Source organism: Muscardinus avellanarius (genome assembly GCF_963383645.1).
Source record: "Muscardinus avellanarius genome assembly, chromosome: 1".
Classification (NCBI taxonomy): domain Eukaryota; kingdom Metazoa; phylum Chordata; class Mammalia; order Rodentia; family Gliridae; genus Muscardinus; species Muscardinus avellanarius.
In genome coordinates, this window is record NC_137786.1 from 43797706 (window position 1) to 43821510 (window position 23805).

Genomic DNA, 23805 nt, shown 5'->3' on the forward strand with positions numbered 1-23805 from the left:
AAACGTAGTTGGTGACACATGCTTTGTGCCTAAATTTCCTTAACTCCTTTCAAAAGCTTAAAACAACGCCTTTGCTCTTGGAGGGGGGAGGAATGAGACCTCAGTCATAATCGAGGAGACACTGTGCAATCTGGTCTTCAAATTCTTTAAAGCTAATTTTGTGTGGCAAGATCTTCCTTTATGATAAGACGATTAGCTAGTTTTTGGTGCTCGTTTTTCACTCAAATTCTATAAGGTCAGTATGCAACACTCTAAGAAATAAAAACAAGGTAAAATAAAATTTAAGAGCGCCCAAACCCCCAAGATCTCGAAAATGACACACGTTTTAGGTGGAATCCCAGTCACATACCACTCCACTCCCAAACCCAGGGCAAATTAGTCAAGATACTGTTCAGTCTTTCTGAGTTCTTCATAGGGATTTGATTTCTGAGCCATGAATTTCATCCATTTTAGCACAAAGTATAGAAGAGATGCTTAGAACAACAGAAGGAAGAGACATGCGGTGAAGATAATTAGTGGTAAACAGAGAATAAATTCTCTCTCAGTAGTGTGTACTTGACGTTAATGCCGATGAGAATTCACCTGACTTACAGACTGTTCACTTTAATAGAGAGATGAGAGTCTGAAAGAGGGAAATAGATACCGAAGCCATATAGTCTGAATACCAAAATAAAATTAAAATGAGTAACTAACATGATAGGTTTGAGGCCTCGTGGGAACCTGTGTTTGTTGCCAGAATTTCACATTCTCATAGCTTCGTGGTCTTTGTCTTCTAACAAATTTATCAGCTGAGAGAAGCTGTCTTTCAGTGCATCCATGTCATCCAGCGAGCAGGGCTGCAGAATCCAGCGCTTTCCACGTGCGAGTGGTTCAAGTTCAAAATACTTTTTGATCTTGAGGAGGAAAAGTAAAAATTAAAAATGTTATTAATAATATCAGAGAACTTTCTCATACCAACATTTTAAGTGATGAAGTGGAGGGATTTCAAGGAGAATTTGTAAGAATTGTGATGTCAAGGCCTTTCTAGGATCCTGTCACAGCTAATGCTGTAATGGGGGTTATATGTTGTGCCTGAGAGTGTTTTCTTTAGGGGTGGGTGACCTGTTTGCAAGACACTATTCGGCCCATACACTCGACAGCATGCGAGGTCTGAAGAAATCTGGGTCAGAATTATATGTACTGTGGCACAATCTACTGCAGACAACAAAAAGACTGGAATCAAAACAGTGGAAGCAGAGTAGCTAAGACAACTTACCAAACTGGTCACAACCTACAGTACGTACTATATTAATTACTTAGGACAATTACTCTGACCACCAAGCATATAAACAAAAACACAATTTTTTTTTTTTTTGCAGGTCTGGGGATGGATCCCAGGGGTATTCAACCTCCGAGCTACATCCTCTGCCCTATTTTTTTTTTTTTTTTTAATTTTGAAACAGGGTCTCACTAAGTTGCAGAGGGCCTCACTAAGTAGCTGAGGCTGGCCGAGAACTGTGATCCTCGGGTCTCAGCCTCCTGAATGCTAGGATTACAAGCATGTGTCGCCACGCCTGGCTCAAAAACACAAATTTAAATAATTTTTTTCTCTCTCTCTTATATTTGTAGCATGTATTTTGAAAATTAGTAAAAGTCTTTTCTAGGAGAGTAGAGAAATAGTGTGTTTGTGCATGCACACACATGAACAAGCATTCACATATATAAGCTTATATAAATTGACATAGATGTATATAAAGTCTCCCAATCTGCATTTTTCCAGCCTGAATTTTCTGGGAGGGGAATATCAAGACCTTACAAAGGCATGTGAGCTAGAATATCTGATATCTTAAAAACCTGTTGAGTGAACAATCAGGCACTCTTAATGTATATGTAGATACTGACTAATAGCATCTCGTCCTGGTGGAATTGGTGTTAAATTATTAGGATCCATACAAGGACTGGTGATGTTCTCTCAAGGGGCATATGATCAAGTGCAAAGCTCAAAGTTCCCTATTCATATACACTATATCAATCAAGAATACAACTTTGTATTTATTGTCCATAAGGTTCTATGTAATAAAATACAGTCAAGTAGAAGAGTGGTTCAAAGGCATTCTTTTATTTTTCTCCTGTAGTACTGGAGATTGAAACAAGGGATATTTCATCTTTGAGCTACACCTCAGCCCTTTTTATTTTTTTATTTTGAAATAGGGTTTCACTAAGTTGCCAAGTATCTTACTAAATTGCTGAAGCTGGCCTCGAACCTGGGATCCTCCAGTCTTAGATTCCCGAGTACTAGGATTATAGGCATGCACTGCTGGGCCTGGCTTCAAAGGCATTCTTGGTCAACAAACTCTATTACATTCCATGTGTCATGGAAAGTTCCAGTGTTACCTTACTTAATACTTGACGGGGGGGGGGGGGGATGTCTTAACCCAATGCCATTCCCAAGGTTTCCTTTGCTTGTATCAACTCAAAAACAACCATCAAAAGCAGAGCTCCACCACCCAAACTGATATTAGTGTGTGTGTGCATTTTTTCATATGAGCATGAAAATAAATATCAGAAATACTAAGTTTAGAATGCTAATTTAGGAACCAGAAAAATGCTAGCTCTTTATAGTTTGTGTCCCAAAAGTCCTCCTATAGTTATCTACAAATTCAAAATAAATACTAATTTTAAACAAAAGCCATTTGTTAAACTGAAGGACCCTCATCAATTCTGATTTTGAAGAGTGATGAGAACCTCACCCATGAATCAGAAAATGGGTCTCAACCTCAGAACAACTTTTCACCCAACACATTTCACAGATAGGATTCTTGCCTACTGAAAATAAACTATTCTTTTAGTTGGTTTTCTGCAGACTGCTGAAAACAACCTCTATGAGAATTTAAAATTGTGAAATGACCAGTACCAGAGGCCAACCCTATTCCACAACAGACCCTGGGCCAGCAAGGAGTGAGGAATCGGCAGGGAGGGCAGGTAGGGATCAATCATTAAGTCCACAGCTATAAGGAAGAATGGGCTCCCAAGAATATAATGAGAGAGGCTGGTCTCCTTTGGGTCTCCTCCAAAGTGGGACTTCAGATGTAGTCCTGAATGTAGAAATTGGGATTGCTGTGCTTATGAGCTTATTTAATCAATGATGCTTCTCAACAAATAAAGGTCATCCTGTAATATCCAAATTTTGGTGCTTTAAAGAAGTTGTACCTCTGCCACATTTTATAACCTCAAATTCAAAAGGACAGAATTTTAAGTATTGCTAATAACTGGGAAGCGCGCCAGTCCCAAGAAACTCAATAATGTTGAAGAAAAACAATAAACTAGTAAAGTATATCTCAACAATACTTCTTCGAACTGGTTAATTTAAAAATTATACAGAATTGATCCTGGCAGAACATTGGTAGCTAATTTTAAAAATAAGGTTGGATTTAAATAATCACAATACATTAGCAATCTGAGATATTTTGTATTACTGATCAGACACATAGAAAAGGGAGGTTTAATCACCAGTTAGGTAGGTTTCTTTTTTTTTTTTTTTTTTTTTTTTGCGGGTCTGGGGATGGAACCCAGGGGCATTCGACCTCCGAGCTACACCCCCTGCCCTATTTTTTATTCTTTATTTTGAAACAGGGTCTCACTGAGTTGCAGAGGACCTCACTAAGTAGCTGAGGCTGTCCTCGAACCGTGATCCTCCGGTCTCAGCCTCCCGAATGCTGGGATTACAAGCGTGTGCCACTACGCCCGGCTTACCAGTTAGGTAGGTTTCTAAGCAACTGAAAGTATGGTCTATCATGTAGGCTCTGTTGGAAGAAGATAAAGATGTCTGACAGCAGATATGTTCTGGGAGTTGTTCTGTGGAGTAGTAAACATGAGAAGGAAATGGAAACTGCTATGACAGGGAGGTCACCAGATAAAGGAGCCTCGTGGTGTTAAGCTGACAAATATATCTGGCAAAATGGGATTTTCAGATCCGTAACCCAGGTGGGTACCTATCCCTGCCATATTCACTGCACTGGTATCTGAAGGATTCCACACAATTTATAATATTGACTTTAAAACAGGGCTTGGCATTCTGCTGATTTGGCATTCCAATACAGTGAGAGGCTGTTGCCGAGTAGCATTTCATCCATGGGGTTTCATGTTTCTAAACACAATGACCACAGAACCAGAGAGGGGAGGAAGAAGACGTCTTACTGTAATCACTACTCTTTTTTTTTTTTTTTTTTTGGATAACTTTATCTGTATGTGTGTGCTGGGGATTGAACCCAGAGGCATTGTGCCCTATTTTATTTTTTATTTGTAAACAGGTCTTGCTAAGTTGCTGAGAGCCTCAGTAAATTGCTGAGGTTGGCTTTGAACCTGCAATTCTCCTGTTTCAATAATCCCAAGTACTGGGTTTACAGGAGTTTACCTCCAGGCCCAGTTTAGGATAACTTTTTTATTTGAATTTCCAATTTTACTTTCCCAGCATTATTACAATGAAAAACTAGTGTTACATTCGACTCGCCCACCATTTACATTTTTTTTGTCATTGTGTATGTTGGTGGATAGTTTTAAAGAATGATACTTAAGCTTGACCAACATAAATGATATGCTTACAACCGATACTACTTTAAAAAAATCTGCCTATAATACAAGGCTCTATTTTTTTTAATGATGGACTTGCATTTTTTGAAGGTTATACTCTTATCAAGATAAGAATTTTTCAAATGACTTAAAAAATGAACCTCAGTCTTGTAAACACGTTCAGCTGCTTAAATGTTATGGTTAACTGGAAACTGTTGGAATAAAGAGATGGTGATTGTTCCACGTTGGCCTTTCGAGATGACACTTGGGGGAATGACATCAGGATACAGCTGCCTGGCAACCTGTGGTCATTTAGCTATTTTCGGGATGCCCACAGAGCATGGGCATTTCTTAGTAGCCATGTGTCCACCCTGGAGATAGGAAAACAAAGCCACCTTAAGCAGCCAACCTACTTCAGCTATGTTGTCAGAGCTCATGCCACCACAGGCTGATTTGCGTTAGTTGCTGAATGCCATTATTCACATATCACGTTGACTGTAAAGTCTTAATAGAACAGAAGAATCGGCACCATGTGCTTGCTGCTAATGTCTGTAGCAGCTATTAAACCTGTGAGACATTACACATCACGGGAGACCCACTCATTGGGTAGGACATGTCCTTTATGCCTCCTTGAGTAGTGAAATCATAAGATAATCCTTTCTTAGTTACAGGGTTGCTAATGGAATTGAAATGATGCTCATCAATGTCCCTGTCTTGTCCTCTCTGCAGCTTCGAAAATTTTACTTTCAATTCTCGTCATCTTGGTGTGACTAAATTTTTAGAAGGCACATGAATAATTTCTGAACTGTAATAATTGGTCTTTCCTTTGTAAAAGCCTGTGGGCCTAATTTTATTTATAACAACAAGCTGCTTTTTTCCCCCACTTTTGTTATGAAACCATAACTTAGTGTGGGCTGGGGGGGGGTTCCTTTGAGTACTTTGGTGAGCAGGGGTAAAGAACAGTCCAGAATGGGTTGACTTAGTGTTTTTATGTGAAATAGAGTTAGGTTCTAAGCTTGGATTTGTGTGTGTGTGTGTGTGTGTGTGTGTGTGGTACTGGGGTTCCTGGAAACCCTTCTACCTCCGGGCTGCACTCCCAGACCGATTTTATACTTTTTATTTGGAAACAGGGTCTATTAAGCCAGCGCTGCGTGAATCTACTGTCTTCGTCTCCCAAGCACGGGGATTACAAGTGTGTGCCACCACGCCACGCCTAAACTTGGATATTTATAAAGAGATCTCTGAGCCGGGCGTGATGGTGCATGCTTGTAATCTCAGCATTCGGGAGGCTGAGACTGGAGGATCGCAGTTTGTGGACAGCCCTCCATAACTTAGTGAGACCCTGTCTCAAAATAAAGAATAAAAAAGGGCAGGGGGTGTAGCTCGGAGGTCGAATGCCTCTGGGTTCCATCCCAAGGCCCGAAAAAAAAAAAAAAAAAAAAGAGAGAGAGAGAGAGAGATCTCTGTCCCACATGAATGCATGACAAAACATTAAAGTCAGAATGTGTGGCAGGTTTTTATTCTGTGCGACTCTGTCACATATTATAGAAGGTGGCATCCCTGGTTCTAGCAAACAAAATGCCATGAGCACCAATTAATAATTACTAAAACTCAAAATGTTCTACTCCCCTCCTGTATCCAAAACATCACCAGGGAAGTCCTGCCCTGTTTGGTACTGCTTCTCTGGTCACTGTGGAAAGCAGATACCTCTTGGCTCTGTCTGGAGCTATGGATGGAAGCTGACTGCATATCTCTCTGGGTCCCTGTCTATGGACCACAAGTATACTGCCTCTGTTAAAATCGATAAGATCGACCATCTAAGGAGCTTTCTAAATGTTCATCCTGAATGGTAGCTTACCCAGACTTCATTCATTCAGCCACCATCTCTTGAAGGAGGCTTGAGAAGCCGGTGGGGGGAGCACTAATGAGCAACCTCTACCTGAGCTCTGGGTGCCAAGGTATGGGGGTTCCACTGACAGGAGGAAAACACTGGGAAACAGAAGCCAAGAAGAAAACAGCGTGACCTGAGCATTGTCTCCATCACTTGCATTATATGATTTAAAGTTATTTCCCCTGTGGGCTTTTCTGTCCACAAAGGATTGTTTAGTACTGTCAAGTTAGTTCACTAAGGGCCTTTAAAACTCATGTCTAGCACCCTACTGGAAGCAACAAAACCAACTGAGTCAAATAAAAAGGAATATGATTGTTTTGAATAGTTCTTTACATCTGGGAACTCATTTTGAGTTAAAAAATATTTTGATAGAGGGCTGCTAGAAGAGGCTTCAGGAAAAAAAAAAAAAAGGTCCATTCCTTCTTCATCTCTGGAAAAGGGATCAGGGCTCATGAAGGAGTCTAGGCTGATAACTTTGACTTCTTTGCAGTACTGGGGATTGAACCCAGGGCATTTTACCTCTGAGCTACACCCCAGCCCTATTTTTTTTTTTTAAATCTGGAAACAGGGTCTCATTAAGTTGCAGAGGGCCTCACTAAGTAGCTGAGACTGGCCGCAAACCTCCGATTCCTCCTGTCTCAGCCTCCTAAGTACTGGGGTTACAAGAATGTGTCACCAGGCCTGGCTCAATTTTGGCTCCTTTGAACCATCAGAGAGCCACAGGTTAGCATCCAATTTAGTTGAGGAAGTGAGGATCACAAAAAAACAAAAAACAAAAAAAAAACCCAAAAAAACAAAAACCAAAAATCAAGAAAATGAGCTGCAATCTTGCGATTGATAGAAAGGGTGAGTTGGAGGGTGATGCAAAGGAACATGGCTCAGTTAACAATCTTGAGCCCATTATTGCTTTGGTGTGTGTGTGTGTGTGTGTACGCAAAGGATGCCTGCGAGTAGTTCTAGAGATAGAACCCAGAGCCTTCCATATGCCAGGAAAATGCTCTACCACTGAGCCATACTACCAGCCCTTTCTTGTCATTTTAAGTACACAAAGTGTTCATTGCATAGTTTGTACTTTTTAAAGAACTGTACGGATAATGGTTTCTGAGATAGTCTTATGTTCGTTCTAAACTGGTAAAAGTGGTCTGGGTGCCAATCCATAGGATCCCAAGAAAGCCTGAATTGACAGGGAAATTGTGTAGGATCTTTTCCTTGACTGTTGAAGAGGGAGCATGACTTTCCTCATCTCCATCCTGGATCCTTATTTTGACCCTTGGAATGGATACCTCTTCTGTATTAACATATATTCCTCTATGTTAACATTGTATTAATGTGGGAAAATATTTGTATTGAGTGCTTCTGGGTAGGATGCTGGGACCCCTGACATGGGCCTATCAATAGTTGATTTTGCATTCTCTTTCTGATTTCAGGTATGGCTGGCAAATCATAAAATCATGAAATAAACCATGGTTTAGAGTGTTTACACCACATAAATCTGCAAGTGCAGCTAACCAGTTCTTTTTTTTTCTTTAAAAGTTGGGTGTTAAACATTTACCAGCATATTGCTGAGGGTATACACCTTGCCTGTGTTTTCTGGGACTCTCCCAACTTGCTGCCTTGATTACAGAAGCTCCTGGAGCAGGCTTAACTTGGTAACCTTCACCAAAGTCAGAGAGAACTTTGCCCACGCCATGGCTCCAGGACGGGTTTGGAGATAGAGTAGCAGTACATCATTAAGATTCTTCAGAGTGCATTCTTGGCAGCCTGTTCAAAGAAAGGTTAGTCTAGAGAGTAGCACCAGCTGTTCCCCTTTTCATTGTGCTGCTTATAGGATTTTGAAATCCTTAGAAAGGTACTAAATGTGTCATTAAAGACAGAAATAAATAATACAAATAAAACAAATATGCCTCAGTTCCCAAGATATTATAACACAGAATGGCTATTATTTGCTTTTTACTGACTACTACCAATATGGACAAGAAAATGACTAGTTGATGTTAACTAATACCATACTATTACTTTGGGGGTGTGTACTTATAATGGATGCTTGATTTTAAGAAGACTGTACTTGGTATAACAGTATAGTTCTCATAACAAAAGTTCAGTGCAGTCTACCTGACCTTGACTAATTAAAGCCATACTCTTGACTATAGGTCATACCTGTGATTGAGTCTCACCCTTATTTCAAGTCTTCTTCTCTAGTCAGTATATAGAACCCTTTGTGACAATACTGAAAAAGAAACCCAGTCTCCCATTGCCCAGGAGAACTTAGCATGCCCACACAAAATGATCCTGTTTTGCTTTGGTGGTAGAACTAGGATTTGCTTAATCTGCCAATTTAGAGGTATGGAACAAATGACCTCTATCTTTTCTTTTTGGTATGCCTAGGGGCTTAATTCTCCTATCCAAAGAACTTGCTTATTAGACAACTGATTGCGAGCTGTGGTTAGGCGTATGATTTTAGGCCTCTCCTCCAACGTGTGCTCCAAGGCTCCGTCTACAGGTGGAAAGAATCAGCCTATCAATTGCCTCTCATCTTTATTTTAAAATACTTCTATTGGTGCATTATAATTATACATTATGGTGAGATTCAAAGTGATATACCCATCCATGCATACCACCTCTCATTTTTCATAGTCCAGCTGAAGTCCTCCTATCACCTCAAGAGTAATGGTTTAGAAGCAAATCCTTAATGGTACAGAAGCAAACTGAAATTAAAAAGGGACCTCAGTCATAGAAGCCTTTGTGGGTTGCCTCCATGGTACCCAGGCACCCTAAAGTCCTTGTGAATAAAGTTTTATTGGAAGACAACATGCTCATTCACTTATATATTCTCTAAGGCTGCTTTATATTCTACAAAGCCTAGAATATTTATCAACTAGCCCTTTACAGGAAAAAAAAATAAAAGCCAACATCTGGGCTGCAGCCTCCTGTAGCTTTCTGCTTTGCCCAGCAGGGAGGCCCCGGACGCTTCTGGGGCATCATCAGGCTCCTGGGCCTCAGTGTGACCTTAGCTTGCTGGACCACCCCTTCCTCACACTTTAGTGAGATAGGGAATTTGGCTTTTCCAGCTTGGCCAGACTCCAGTTATGATTTCAGATGCTTAAAGTGTACTGTAGCATGTAGGAGGGTCATCTCTCAGAAAATATATATTTTATTTATTTTCTCTTCTGCTCAGGTCGTCCCATTAGAGACTTTCTAAAGACTGTAACTAGCAGAGGGCAGAAAGTTTTCCTACCAGGTTCTCTATTGATATACCCTACTAGGCATAGAGTCCATGACCTGTAAGTTTGAGGGTTTTGGTGTCCTTATGAAGGAGTTCTAGTCACTAAAGTATTTTTTAGAACCATTTATAAATTTGATATATTTTTATTTTAAGACACTGTAGAATATCTAACAACCAAAATATCCCTAAGCAGTTGAGAATTCTTAAAGATTATAAGTATGGGACACCATACTCAGCAGAAACTTTACAGTTCTTTTGCACATATTTTAATGTATTTCTATCTAACTTTACAGATATTTCAGTTTCTTTTATTGAATATAATTTGCATACTATAAAATTCACCCTTTCAAAGTGTTCAGTTGTTTTTAGCATATTTATAGGGCTGTGAAACCTGTTTCACTTTCTAACTCAAGATTATTTTCATCATTCTTAAAAGCAATTCCTTAACCGTTAGTAGTCACTTCCCAATTCCTCTTTCCATCAAACCTTGGAAACCACTAATTCACATTCTTTTTTTTTTTTTTTTTTGGTAGTACTGGGGGTGGGACCCAGGGGCTTTTCTACCTTCGGGTTATACTCCCAGACCTACTTTTTATATTTTATTTGGAAACAGGGTCTCACTAATTTGCTGAGAGCCTCTCAGTGCGATCCTCCTGTCTCAGCCTCCCAAGCGCTGGGATTACAAGCGTGTGCCACCACACCCGGCTTCTAATTTACATTCTTTATGAACCTGTCTATTCTGGACATTTTATATAGAGGAAATCATATAACATGTGGGTTTTTTGTGTCTGGCCTCTTTCAATTAGTATGATTTCAAGGTATCAGCACTCTTTTCCTTTTAATGGCTGAATCATATTCTGTTGTATAGATATAGCCCATTTTGTCTATTTACCTGTTGATAGACATTTGAGTTAGTTCTTTTCTGTTATTATGAATAATGCTTTTATGCATGTTCAAGTTTTTGTGTAAACATATGTTTTCATTTCTCTTGGGTCTTATCTAAGAGTGGAATTTCTGAGTCACATTAACTCTGTGTTGCCAAATGCATCTTCTATATCTTTTGTGCTGATGATTGGTATTTTCTTTTGAGCTGATGATAGGTATTTTGTCCATACCCTATTAATGTTGTATATTACATTGGTTGATTTTTGTATGTTGAAACAACTTTGCATTCCTGGGATAAAATCCACTTGGTCATCATAAGTATAATCCTCTCTTATACATTGCTGGATTCATTTGCTAGTATTCATTCAGGAGTTCTGTGTCTATATTCACATGGGATTGGTCTAAAGTGCTTTCCACGCCCCCTGTAATGTTTTTGTCTCATGGTAATACTGGCTTTGTGGAAAGAGTAGAAGTATTCCTCCTTCTGTTTTTTTGGAATAGTTCAAGAAGGACTGATAATTCTTTAAATGTTTTTTTGTAGAATTAGCAGTAAAACAATCTAGTCCTGGGTAGTTCTTGTGGTGTTTCTGATTACTAATTCAATCTTTATTTGTCATAAGTCTATTCAAATAGCCTATTTCTTATTTTTCTTTCCTTTTTATTCAGTGTTGGGGACTGAACCCAGAAGCAATCTGCCTCTAAGCTACACCTTCATCCCTTTCTCTTAAAATTATTTTGAATCAGGGTCTCACTCAGGTTCTGGGAGAGTTGTTAAACTGCTGAGAGTGATCTCAAACCTGAGATCCTCCTGTCTCAGCCTCCCAAGTATTAGGATTACAGGTATGTACCACTATGCTAGGCTAGACTTTCTCTCTCTTGTTGAGTTACTTTCAATAGTTTTCATCCATCTAGGAACTTTTACATTTAATCTAGGTTATCTGACTTGTTGGCATATATTTTTTTCACAGAATTACCCTGTAATTCTTTTTATTTTCATAAAGTTTGTAGTGATTCTCTACTTTTATATTTTCTTATAGTAACTTGAATTTTTCTTTTACTTTCTTTTTTTTTTTTTTGTGGTACTGGGGAAGAAACCCAGGGGCCTTCTACCTCCAGGCTACACCTCCAGATCTATTTTATATTTTATTTGGAAACAGGGTCTCACTAAATTGCTGAGAGCTTCACTAAGCTGCTGAAGCCGTCCTGCGTGATCCTCCAGTCTCAGCCCCCCCATGTACTGGGATTACAAGCATGCGCCACCACACCTGGCTGTTTTCTTCTTTTTTACTTTATTAAATAGTTAAGATTTGTAAATTTTATCAATTTTCCAAAGAACTAATTTCTGGCTTTATTTATTTTCTCTATTGTTTTCCAATAGCTGTTTCATTTATTTCCAGTCTTTTCTCTATTAGGTCCTCCCTTCTGCTTGTTTCTAATTTATTTATTTATTTTTTCTAGTTTCCTAAGACTGGACCAACATTTAATTTTAGTGGCATTCTATTGAATCTCACATCCATTCCTGCAATTCTGTTTCAATATCTTTGTCTGTTAATTGATTCGAGTAAAATGTAGTTCTAAATTTTGTTTTCCGGTTTTTCATATGTTATAGCACTAAATTTCTTATAAATGTAAAAACAAAATCCAGTTGGACTGTGGCTGTCTCACATTTTGATTATTTTATATTCATAAGAGCTAGTGACATAAACCAAAATGTTATAGTTTTTTGATATAAAAACCAAAATGCTAAATTGTCTGCTTTTTGGCTACAAAAATAAAAATGTTAGATTATCTTTTTTTTTTTTTTTTTCAGAGAACAGGACTCATAATCTGACAAACCAGAGACAGAAGGGTCTGCCTAGGTTCTTTCCTCCCCACACCTGCTTAGCCAGTTCCACATTTTGGAGACCACTAACTACAGAACTTACTTCTAGTATCAAATTATGAGTCATGCCCAACTGAAACTGACATAACAAGATAAAAAGGATTTACTTATTCTCATAACAGAAATATCTGCTAGTAGTATAGACCAATTGGAGTTGGTGGTTCATGAGGTCATTGGAGCTGAGGTTCCATTTGTAGGCCATTTCTCCTGGGATTGAATGCTGAAGGAGATAATAAATCTTGACTCCTGGCAGCCATCTAACTGCTACAATGGAATAGCGGGAGGATACCAATACACAAGGAAAAAGACCCAAGAAACTGTAGAAAAATGGGTATGATTGATTCATGGACCTCTGAACCAAACTGGGTCAAAGGCCTGTAATCTATAAGCCTTTTCATTCTATGAACCACTATATTCTCCTTATAACAGGCACTGTAAATACTTATTTTATAAATTAATGGGTAAGATATTAAGACTTAATGAAGATGGAACATCTCCATGAGTCTGTGATGAGCTCCATCTTTAATTATAGGATAACCCAGATACGAATAATGATTCTCTGATTTTTTTTCATGTGTATGAGACCTTAATTCCTGAGGGTATAGACAGTGAAAAAAATGTTGTAAATTCTTTAATACAGAACATAAAAAAGATTCTCATTTATTATTTAGAAAGAGCTTCAAAATGTGGAACAATAATGAAAAAGGCAACTAAATAGGTGCCATATTTCATCCTACATTAAAATGTCAGTAAAAGGAGAAATGTAAACATCAGAGAAGTTCCCATTCTTGCTCAGTTAATCAGGCCAAGACCTCATTCAGGAGGTGGGATTTCACGAGCAGTTTCAAAACAATAGGTCTCATTGGTTTAAACTCTATTACACATATGCCCACAAGCAGCTGCAATGGATTGTTTTGCAAACAGAAAAGTAAACAACCTATCGTTGAAAATAGAGGCACTCCAGAAATCTCAAGACCCATAGGACACTTGTGTTTTGAGCTGTTCCTTTAATCTGTGTCCAAACAAAGCATTTAATTCTTATCTTAAGGAATGGAAAACACTGACATATGCAAAAGGGAAGCCCCAGCACACTTGTCTTTGCATGCAGGCACAGGAATCAGACTTCTCAATAACAATCTATAACACAGTCATTACAGAGGCAGCCAGGCTTCCACAGCACATCGTTTTCTCCTCTTCTCTTCTCCCTTAATGTAATCATTTCCATTTCACTCCTTCAAAAGAGCATTTGTTTTGTTTTTGTTTTTTGGTACCAGGCACTTTTAAGTTATTGCACTTGATTCTGTACCTTCCATGTTTGGGATAATACTCAATTATGATTTACCTTTTTATCGAGAAAGCAAATATTATAAGTAGGAGGAAACTGATCTATGGAAAACATTTCCTGGCAAAAGAAATGGTTGTCTAAAAGAGTCCTACATGTATGTATGGGAGCTAGTCAAGTATGTACTAGACAGGAAAGGGAGTTAATGAGTGAAAGCCCCAAACATGTATCAGAGACAACCAATTAGGTTGTCTGAAACACAGGCTTGTAAAGCTATCAGTGACTTATAAAATGGTCTGCTACACAGGAGTAAAATGTTGCTTAAATAGCTTGCTTAACTAGATGCATTCACCATGAAATTGATTCTTTTAAGTTTTCTTTAACTTAATAGCCATTAACCACGCATATTGAAATGGCTAGGCTGGTGGGGGGGGGTGGGCAGACAGCTTGGTATGATAAAGTATAGGTTGAATATATGAATTCTGTATTTTATGAAGTTAAGGGGTCTTTGAAAAGAAAAACAACTCATCAATTGCCAACAATTGTCTCTGCCATGGTAGCTGAGATGGATTAACACACTTAGATTATAAGTCTAGACTGGAATTGGCAGTCACGTTCCCAGGACATTCCAGTACTGAGAATTTATGTTTTTGTGTCACAGAAAGCCCTGTTTTCTCACCACAGCCTTTGATTCTGTAAAACGACTGGAGAGGAAGAAGACCCTAAGTCTGGTATTTTTCAAATCCACCATTTGCCTCAGGGGGAACATCAAACTTCTTCCCCCAGGGACTTTTTTTTTTTTTAATTAAACATCCTAGGTAACTCAATGTTAGCTGACACATGAACAACAATTCCTTATCCTATTTCACATTTTGAATTGCCTTAGAAATAAAATCTATTTTGTATTTTAAACAAGAGTATGGGCCATGCCTCACATTCAGTCTTTTCTGTCACGGAAAGCTCCATGTCACAAACATGCTTCAACAGATTTATACATGATCAGAAAACCAGGAGAATATGCTTTGGGTTTTATCAGGTCAAAGTATTCTGGTTATTCAATACCAGTACCCCAAACAAATGTCACCAAGCCATTCTTAGCTGGCAAACTCAATGGATTCTCTGACTCAACAAAGTGTTAGAGAACAAATATATTTAGTTAATGGTTAAAGATTATTATAGACACAAAAACTATTTTTAAAACAGTTTATATATTTTCAACCTTATTTGGCTTTTGTATTAGACTATATGTCCCCTAGCTCCATCTTGCAGATGTTGGGTACGATAAAGTAAGAATAGCAGAAGCGAATCAAAATATTAATATATGGAACCCAGATAAACATGTTTAATACTAGTCCTGTGGTACTATGGCAGCACCCTGTCCTAACAACGACAACATTCAGATGTTGGAGCACATTCAAATCCTGGGGCCTGAAACAGGAGACAGACAAATATGGCAAGCCACGCGTTGCTTGGCCACCAATGGAGGGTGCCAAGGGCTCTGTCCAGATGTGGAGATATTCAAGGAATATTCCTGTCAGCAGCTTGTCCTCTGGCTACAGGAAGGAGCCACCATGGAAACACCCAGAGGAAAAGGAAAAACAAAAGAGTGTAGAGAGTTGGAGAGGGGTAAGCAGATAAACATGATGACTCCCCTCAATAACACTTCTTAGTAAGGGGGACAGGTAACAAATGGCCTTGTAACAAAGTGCCCGTGTTGTTAGTCATGGAGAGAGAATTTCTTTCCCTTCTGGCAGTGCATCTAGGAGCCTAATATCCTGGCAACTGAGAAATATGAGCTTGGAAGGAGGCTTGCAGGCAGTCCGAGGCAAGAAAAGCTAAGTGGTAATCCGTCCTAAGGAATTTTAGCCAAAAAAGAAAGAAAGAAAGAAAGAAAGAAAGAAAGAAAGAAAGAAAGAAAGAAAGAAAGAAAGAAAGAAAACAAACCATAGGACTAGCTGAACACAGTAGAAAGTCTGTGAAAGACAAGTCTGGAGAACATTACAATAAGGATAAAGAGAATACCAGAAATGAAGGTTCAAAAATCTATTGACTAGGTTTACTGCAGCTCTGTCTGTGTAGCCTCAGGTCCTGGTGGTCATCCCCCAACTAGCTGAAACCACTAATTATCAACCAGGATGGGGAGAGGCAATGTCACCACTGGGGGCATTTGACCTATTTGGAGATATTTTTTGGTTGTCACAGTGGGAGAAGGACACAGGGAATGGTGCTAGTGGCATTGAATAAGTATGAACCAGAGATGTCATTAAATCTCCTACCACACACAGGTTAGCTCCCCTCTTCCCCCAACTAACAACACTCTAGCTCCAAAAGTCAGCTATGCCCATGTTATAAAACTTTGCTCTGAATTGATCTTTGTAGGCAAAAATAAAAGAAGGATGCCCTTGTTAATGATCCAACCCATAGCTAGGGTTAGCCATTAGGCCCTTCTCTGAAATCTGGAGACTTTAGGAGCTGGTAGGAAAGGAAGACCAGCAGCCTGGGCAGGGAGCATGCTGGTGATGGTTCCTACTTTCTATCCTTTCTATTTCAAGGTGAATAATCAACAGACACCTATGAGGCCCATCAAATTGGGCTGAACCAAGAGTACCGAGGAGAAAGCGACTACTTACTCAGCTCATGTGGTCACTGCTTCTGGCCCTGGAGATACAAAGTTGACTTAAGTCCTATTCCTCATGAAGCTTACATAGTAATGGAAGAGATGGATAGATATTGGTAAGTAAGCAAAGTCAGGCAGAAACAGGCAACAACCTGAAGGAAAAGCAGGCAGCAACCGCAACAGTGCTTGAAACTTAACTAGTCTAAGAGAAGGACTGAAAGTTAAATACAAAGCAGTCACAGATAGAGACAAGTCTTTAGTTAGTTTCAAAACAGTATTGTGCACAGTTACAATAAAGCCTCTCTGATTAACTTCCACCTACTCATCTAGGATTAAATGACTCTGCAATGTCCTGGTACAAGACAATGCTTAATGCGCCTACCCAACACATGCTGAGGAGCCACATCAAATGATGGTGTCCATGTACTGAGTGTTCAGACCTGGTGGACAATGATATGCCTAGTCATTGCCGCTCCTATGTTGCTACATAATTCTCATTATAGCAATCTTATTCGTTCTCATCATTAAGTAACTTCATTAGATGTGATACCAACAGACAAAAGTATGAAGTAGAAAAGAGAATATCTATTTTTATGAAAAACTAACTGCAGGGTACTTAAATAATTCAATAAAGGTAGGAGGTCACTAAAAGCAAAGTGCTGTTGAATTAGATTTAAAAATATTATCTAAAGCCAAAGATAAAAGACCAAGAGGGAAAGGTGTAGATTGCTTCCCATTAACGACAATCAATTCATGGTTCTATTTTACAGAAATGGAAGATGAAATTATAGGTATTAATGACTATGTTTATGAAATATCAGAAATATAACATAGAACTGAGTGTGGCTACACACTCAGAGAAAAGCCTCTGGTCCAATATCAGAAGATTAGTATCATTTCTTTTACATTGAAATAAATGACTTAGGGTACGGATTTTTTTTTTTTTAAAGATTTCCCACTTTAGTTAATTCTTTCTTTGTGCATGTTCAGTGCTACTGGTATAGAACTCGGGCCTCACTTCTGCTAGGCAAGTGGCCTACTTTGAGCTACATTCCCAGCTCCACCAATTCTTAATTGCTCAACTACCAGTTCAGATCAGGCTGATGGGCTTCTAACTGAACACTTACTGCTCTGAATTTCCAATCACACTTCTCATCATGTCTGAATCAAAAGCCTTCTCAGGGGGAAGTCATTAACACTCACTTCAGTTTGAAGTTCAGAGTGTTATATAAATACATGTCTATTGTCAGAATCAATACTTGTGTCTATCACCTCAGATCCTTTTGTGAAGGAAAGCAGAGTATGAATAAATAAAACTAAGGTAGTCAAACCCATACCCACCCATACGCACATGCTTGCAGTTTCCTATAGAAATAGTCACAGCTATGAAAGCATATAATGGTTACAAACGGAATCCACATTTGTACATATAGGGTTATTTAAAAAAAATAAGCATTGTAATACTTAATGCTGAATGCATGTGTAAAGTCTTTTCTAAGTAAAACTTGTGCCTATTTTCTAGGCAAGTTTTCCTCAGCTTTTCTTAGCCAATGCTCTGGATTACTATCCTTCTCTGTTTATAGTTCTCCATATACAGGGAATTTTAGTGCTTTGCAGAAGAGTCCTATTTTACCTTGAAATCAATATGTTTCTTTTTATTCTGATCATATTGATTTTTCCGTTGGTAAAATGGCAATTCTTTAATGGCTCTTGATGATACTCAGATAATTCTAATGCCTGAACATGCCAGCTTGTGCCAACTATTTGTTTTTAACTAGAGGATAAGTGTCAATAATAGGATAATATAAAATCAGGCATGTAAGTGAACGTTACCTCTATATGTCCACCAATTTATATCTGGTGAGTGAATTACCTGATACTTAGTCTTCATCACATTTAGCGTAAGGGACCTAGAATTCAGGGTCCTTGAAATAGGTTTTAAAATTTGTAGGTGCCTATTTATAGCTAATCTTTCATACAAAAAAATAAAATGTGTGGCTCTGGAGAAATCAGTATTGGAGAAGCAAATTCTTGCTTGTTTGACCCCAGTTTCTCATCCAGACATACAACACATGTAACCTGCACATTTATTAGTAGTTAAATGCAACACACGGTTTTCATAAAACATATGGAAAAGTTGAAATCTCTTCCAGCTGCTGAAATACTTGAATTCTGACTTCTTATACGAAATCACAGGCGCCAAGTGTGTAGTAACCTGATTACAGGTTGAACTGCTTTCTGGCAATGTTGAAGGGAAGGGCAACCTGATTTGATAAACCTGTAAAGATATCTAGTAGAATCCCAGGGTTGCAGGGCTTCAATCAGTTACAGAAGGCATTGTGCTCTGTCATGGTGGTTTGCCTGGTTCTCATATGTCCAATGACCATTCAAATCACCAGGACACAGAGCACTTCCTACACAACCTGGAGAAAGAGAAGGACATAGAAGCGATAAAGATGTTCTACATAATGGGTGAGAGTTCTGCATATGAGGTGGATATGGAGGTGAACAGTACTAGCTGTCTATCATACACATATACACACCCACACTGAGATTTATTATTATTATTATTATTATTATTATTATTATTATTATTATTATTTGCTGCTGCTGGAGATTTAATGAGAGGCATTCTACCTCTGAACTACATCCCAGATATTTTAATTTTGAATTTTGAAACAGGTTCTTGCTAAACCGCTAAGTGCCTTACTAAGTTGCTGAGGCTAAGTTGTGGTGGTCCTCCCATCTGGGTCTCCTAAATATTGGGATTATAGGCATGTGAAACCATGCCAGGCTCAAATTTGGTTAGTAAGGCAAGGAATTATTTCAAGCACAGAGAGACATAATTTATTAACTGGTATTCATGGAAGAATTGAAAACAGTTCAAAATGAAAAAAAGAACTCATGACAGGCAAGGATCAATGGAAGGCTTATATAACTGTCTTGTTTTTATGAAATATTATACATTAGACACTTAGAGTCTAGGTTGAAGACATTCATTTGTGCTGTATCATAGATGTTTAAAAATATTCCTATATCTGCACAAAGCATAGAGAGCTCTCTGGAAAATCATGAACCCCTTGCACACCCAATATCACTCCCCCGCCCCAACAATCCTTCCCATCTGCCAGCTGGGTTTCATTTTAAGAATTTCACACTGAATATAAAGTGCTATTTTGACCATGTGGCTCCAGAAATGTGAATTTATAGTCTATTCAGCGTGTACGCATGTATGTGATTGACAGAGAGAAGAGTAACCTGTGTGATTTGGTGAGGCCGCTGCCTCTTTCCCCAGGTTACTCTAGGGCTCCATGGCAGGATGCCCATCCTCAGACTGATTCACTGAGGCCAGTGGGAAGCTTGCTATCTTAGCAGGGAACTTAATTTTCACTTAACTGCTAAATGGTCACTGTATTTTGGAATTCTTTTCCCTGTGTTCCTAGCTTCCCCTTTCTAAAATGGGAACACTAAAAATTGCCTTTCTTAGACATCTCTTGCTACAATGCCCATTTGCTGACACATAACCCATACTTACAAGGTTTTCGGTTTTAAGAGTAAAAATTTTAGAAACTGTGCATCTGCCTATGTTTGTGGCTTTCCTGAGAGGGAGCAGACCAGAGAGAATGGGTTTAGAGAAAAAGGTTGAGAGGTTGGCTTAGAGTTCCTGAGTTACCCTGACTCTTTGTGCTAGCGATTGACTATGAACTTAAACATGGAAAAGACCCTTGCACTTCATAGTTCAGAGATAGTTGGAACGTTCTGGGCATCTAGAAATGTCTCAAATATCACTGCTACATAAGCTTTTCCATATAAAGCAGTTCTGCCTTTTCAGCAGTTATCCATATTGTTTCAGACATCTCATGATCAAATATTATTGCAGAAATGAAAATGATGTTAAATCTACATAATCAGGTTTTCTTATCTTTCTTTCTGCAAATTTAGTGCCAGGCTGTTCCTGTGCATTCATTAAATGCATAGTAGGTGATACCATGAGCCAGATTATGTTCCTGTTCGACAAGGCTCTATGAAAGGGAGATTCAGACATTGACTTTTGTGAAGGGTGTGTAGGATGTATTAGATCTGATATTGGAGTTGATCTCCAAATTAATGAGCATCTCTAATTTGTATTATACACAGCAAAGTCGACATTAGAGGAAAGGTGACATCATTAGAAAAATACCTACTTATCATATTCTGTCAAGTTTAGTCAGGTTCAGAACTGGAAAGGTTCTGTTTGCAGGTGGGGTCTTTAGATTCTAAGTTCTTTTGGAAAGTGATACCTATATTTCTCCTTCATTCCAGTAAGACAAAACAAACAAGTATACTATAGAAAATCAATTATAATTAGGGAAAAAGTTCTACTTGCCAGAAAAAATAAATATGGTTCCATTAAAAAAAATCACTAATGTCATACCTTTACACAAGAATGAATCATTAATTAAGTTACTGGAATACAGAGAAAGGTGTAGAAGTCATATTAAACTGTTAGCACTGGATGGTAACACTCGGGAGTAAATGTGGGAGAATTACTTTTTGTTTATGTGTCTTTGAATTATTGGCCTTGACACAATAAATGTCTTCAGTTTTTGTACTTTATAAAAAGTAGCAAGTAAAAATATACTTATAAATATATCAAAGAGCAGAAAGAGAGTTTAAGAAAATAAAATCATGCTGTATGCTGAGACACATACAGGGAAGTAACCTGGCTCACAGTTAAAATTCAATAAAGATTTGTTGTATGACCAGAAGAAAACAATAGCTGACTATATGAAATTCTCTCCATAGATAGTATCTACTCACAAGACACAGAACTAGACTGCTTTTTAATCATCACAGTTAAGAAAGATGAATTTTATCTTATAAAAGCATTTGGAAGGTTGATATTATTATTATTATTATTATTATTATTATTATTATTATTATTATTACTATTATTAGTGGTGGTGGTGGTGGTACTGGGGTTCCTGGAAGCCGTTCTACCTCTGGGCTACATTCCCAGACCTATTTTTTATATTTTTATTTGGAAACAGGGTCTCTTAAGCCAGCGTGGCTGGCTTCGAACCTGTACGATCCTCCTGTCTCTACCTCCCAAGTGCGGGGATTACAAGCATGCGCCACCATGCCCGGCTGAAGGGTTGATTTTAGATGAATAATAATTTACTGAAATGGTAAGAGTCTGTTTACTTTTAGAAGGTGGGTGACCTCCCAGGCAGGCAAGAACACCTTCAGGATTCTTAACTTGCACAACTGAAAATACGCCACCATGCCCAGCTCATCAGCCTGCAGGGTTCACCTGTGGATTTCCCGTGATTGCTGGTCCTAGCACTTCAGGTCCTAGACAGGAAGTGACACCTCCTACTCTCTGGTCTTTATCAGATTCCCTTCTGGGAGAAGTAAGATTTAGAGGAGATAATTTAAAGGGTCAGGCTATCCTTCTTTCTCCCCAGAATGCCTAATGCTATCCTTGAATGAAGCTCAAGTACGTACGGCCTGCTGGAGGCTGTAAAAATCACTTCAATTCCATGGCGCGCGCGCGCGCGTGTGTGTGTGTGTGTGTGTGTGTGTGTGTGTGTGTGTGTGGTACTGGGGATGGAACCCAGGGGCTTTCTACCTCCAGGCTACATTCCCATACCTATTTTGTATTTTGTTTGGAAACAGGGTCTCACTAAGTTGCTGAGAGCCTCACTAAGTAGCTGAGGCTGGCTTTGAACTTGCACAATCATCCTGTCTCAGCCTCCCAAGTACCGGGATTACAAGCGTGCACCACCACGCCCGGCTCAATTCCATGGCATTTTAATACAAGGGCCCTGACCTTATTTAATTCATAAAAAAAATCAAGACTCCATTTATTATAAAACTTTTGAAATTCAGAACTTCATTTACTATAAAAATATTGTAATGGATTCTTCATTATATCACTCAGTGTTTCCCACAGAAACACTCCTTTTAGAATTATACTGGGACAGCTTTTTATTTTCTGTTTTACAATGATGAGAAAGAAGTCATGAAGCACCATTCCCTTGCCCCTTTATTTTCCTAAAACTCGGCACTCAATATGAAATATGAAACCCAACTAGAGTACTGATTTGATTCACAAGGTTGGCATCTAGTAGAGTCACCTTTTCTTTGTCCTGATCTATTGCAATTTTTTAATTATTTCTCTTTTCATGTGGGTCCCTTTACGTTCTTAGTAGACAGAAGTAGTAGAATCTACAGATAAAAGCAAAACAGCATCTCCATCTGGAGTTGAAAGATAGCATTCAATCAGTTATCTCTTTTCAGGACATCATCACCTAACAGAACACATCAAGCTTCATAGAAAGTCTACTAAGTTGCTGAGGCTGGCCTCAAACCTGTGATCCTCTTGGCTCAGTCCCCCAACTACTGGGATTACAGGCATGTGTTATCATGCCTGACTTTATTTTTTATTTTGAAATAGGATCTTGATAAGTTACTGGGGGTCTTGCTAAGTTACCAAGGGTTGGCCTTGAATCTGGAATCCTCCTTTTACAGCCCCCCAAGCACTGGATTTACAGTGTGCACAGATCTCACACCTAGCTTAGAAGCCTCCAATCTTGAGTCATTTAACTATTTTGGAGCCTTCTTTAAAGTTCCTGTAGCCAGGTATAAGTGGCTATAATTTTAGTTCATGTGATCCCAGTACATGCCTGTAATCTTAGTATGTGGGAGTCAGGGACAATAAGATCACGTGTTTGAGGCCAGCTTCTGCAACTTGGTAAGACCCTGTTTCAAAATAAAATAAAAAATAAAAAAGGATGGCAGTATATCTTGGAGGTAGAACGCCTCTGGGTTCAATCAGAAGAACCAAAGAGGAAAAAAAAAAAGTTCTTGTGAACATTATCTTCAAGGAACATGGACCTAATTTAATTTTATTATAATTGCCTTGGTATAAAAAGTTCAACTGAAATTAGTTAAGAATGTATTTTTAGCCAGGTGTAGTGGTGCATGCTTGTAATCCCAGCATTCAGGAGACTGAGACCAGAGGATCATGGTTCTTAGACTGCCTAACTACTTAGTGAGACTTTGTTTCAAAATAAAGAATAAAAAATAGGGCAGAGGGTGTAGCTCAGATATCAATGCCCCTGGGATCCATCCCTAGACCAGCAGGAAAAAAAAAAGTGTTTTAAAATGTAACACAGAAAAAAATTCTTCACTAGATCAAATCCATTACAGAAATTCCAACAAACTGATCAATTATTCTACTGTGAAAAGCAAGTGATACTAAAAAAAAATCACTTTCCAACATCTCTTCCTCCCTTGCTCCCTCTTTCTGGGCTGGTAGCGTTTTTCCAGTTGGCTCCCCTGTGCATGGGTGATGAGACTTTAACCATACTGTTCAGCTCTTATTATCTTCTAGATTAGATACTAGATATCATTTGGCAATTTTAATGCCACATGACCAAACTCAACAACACTCCAAAATAATTTTTCAGGGTGGCAAAGGAGAATCTAAAAA

General features: G+C 38.6%; 1 protein-coding gene across 1 annotated transcript in view; it reads right to left on the bottom strand.

Annotated features, from left to right (window-relative positions):
• Positions 1-740: 740 nt before the first annotated feature.
• The window catches only part of ARL15 (ARF like GTPase 15), a gene marked incomplete at both ends in the record, with an annotated part of 411109 nt that continues 388044 nt past the window's right edge, over positions 741-23805 (bottom strand). Inside the window, one exon of the mRNA XM_080716907.1 lies at positions 741-893. Coding sequence (XP_080573033.1) covers positions 741-893 — 153 coding nt within the window. The remainder of the gene's footprint in view (positions 894-23805) is intronic.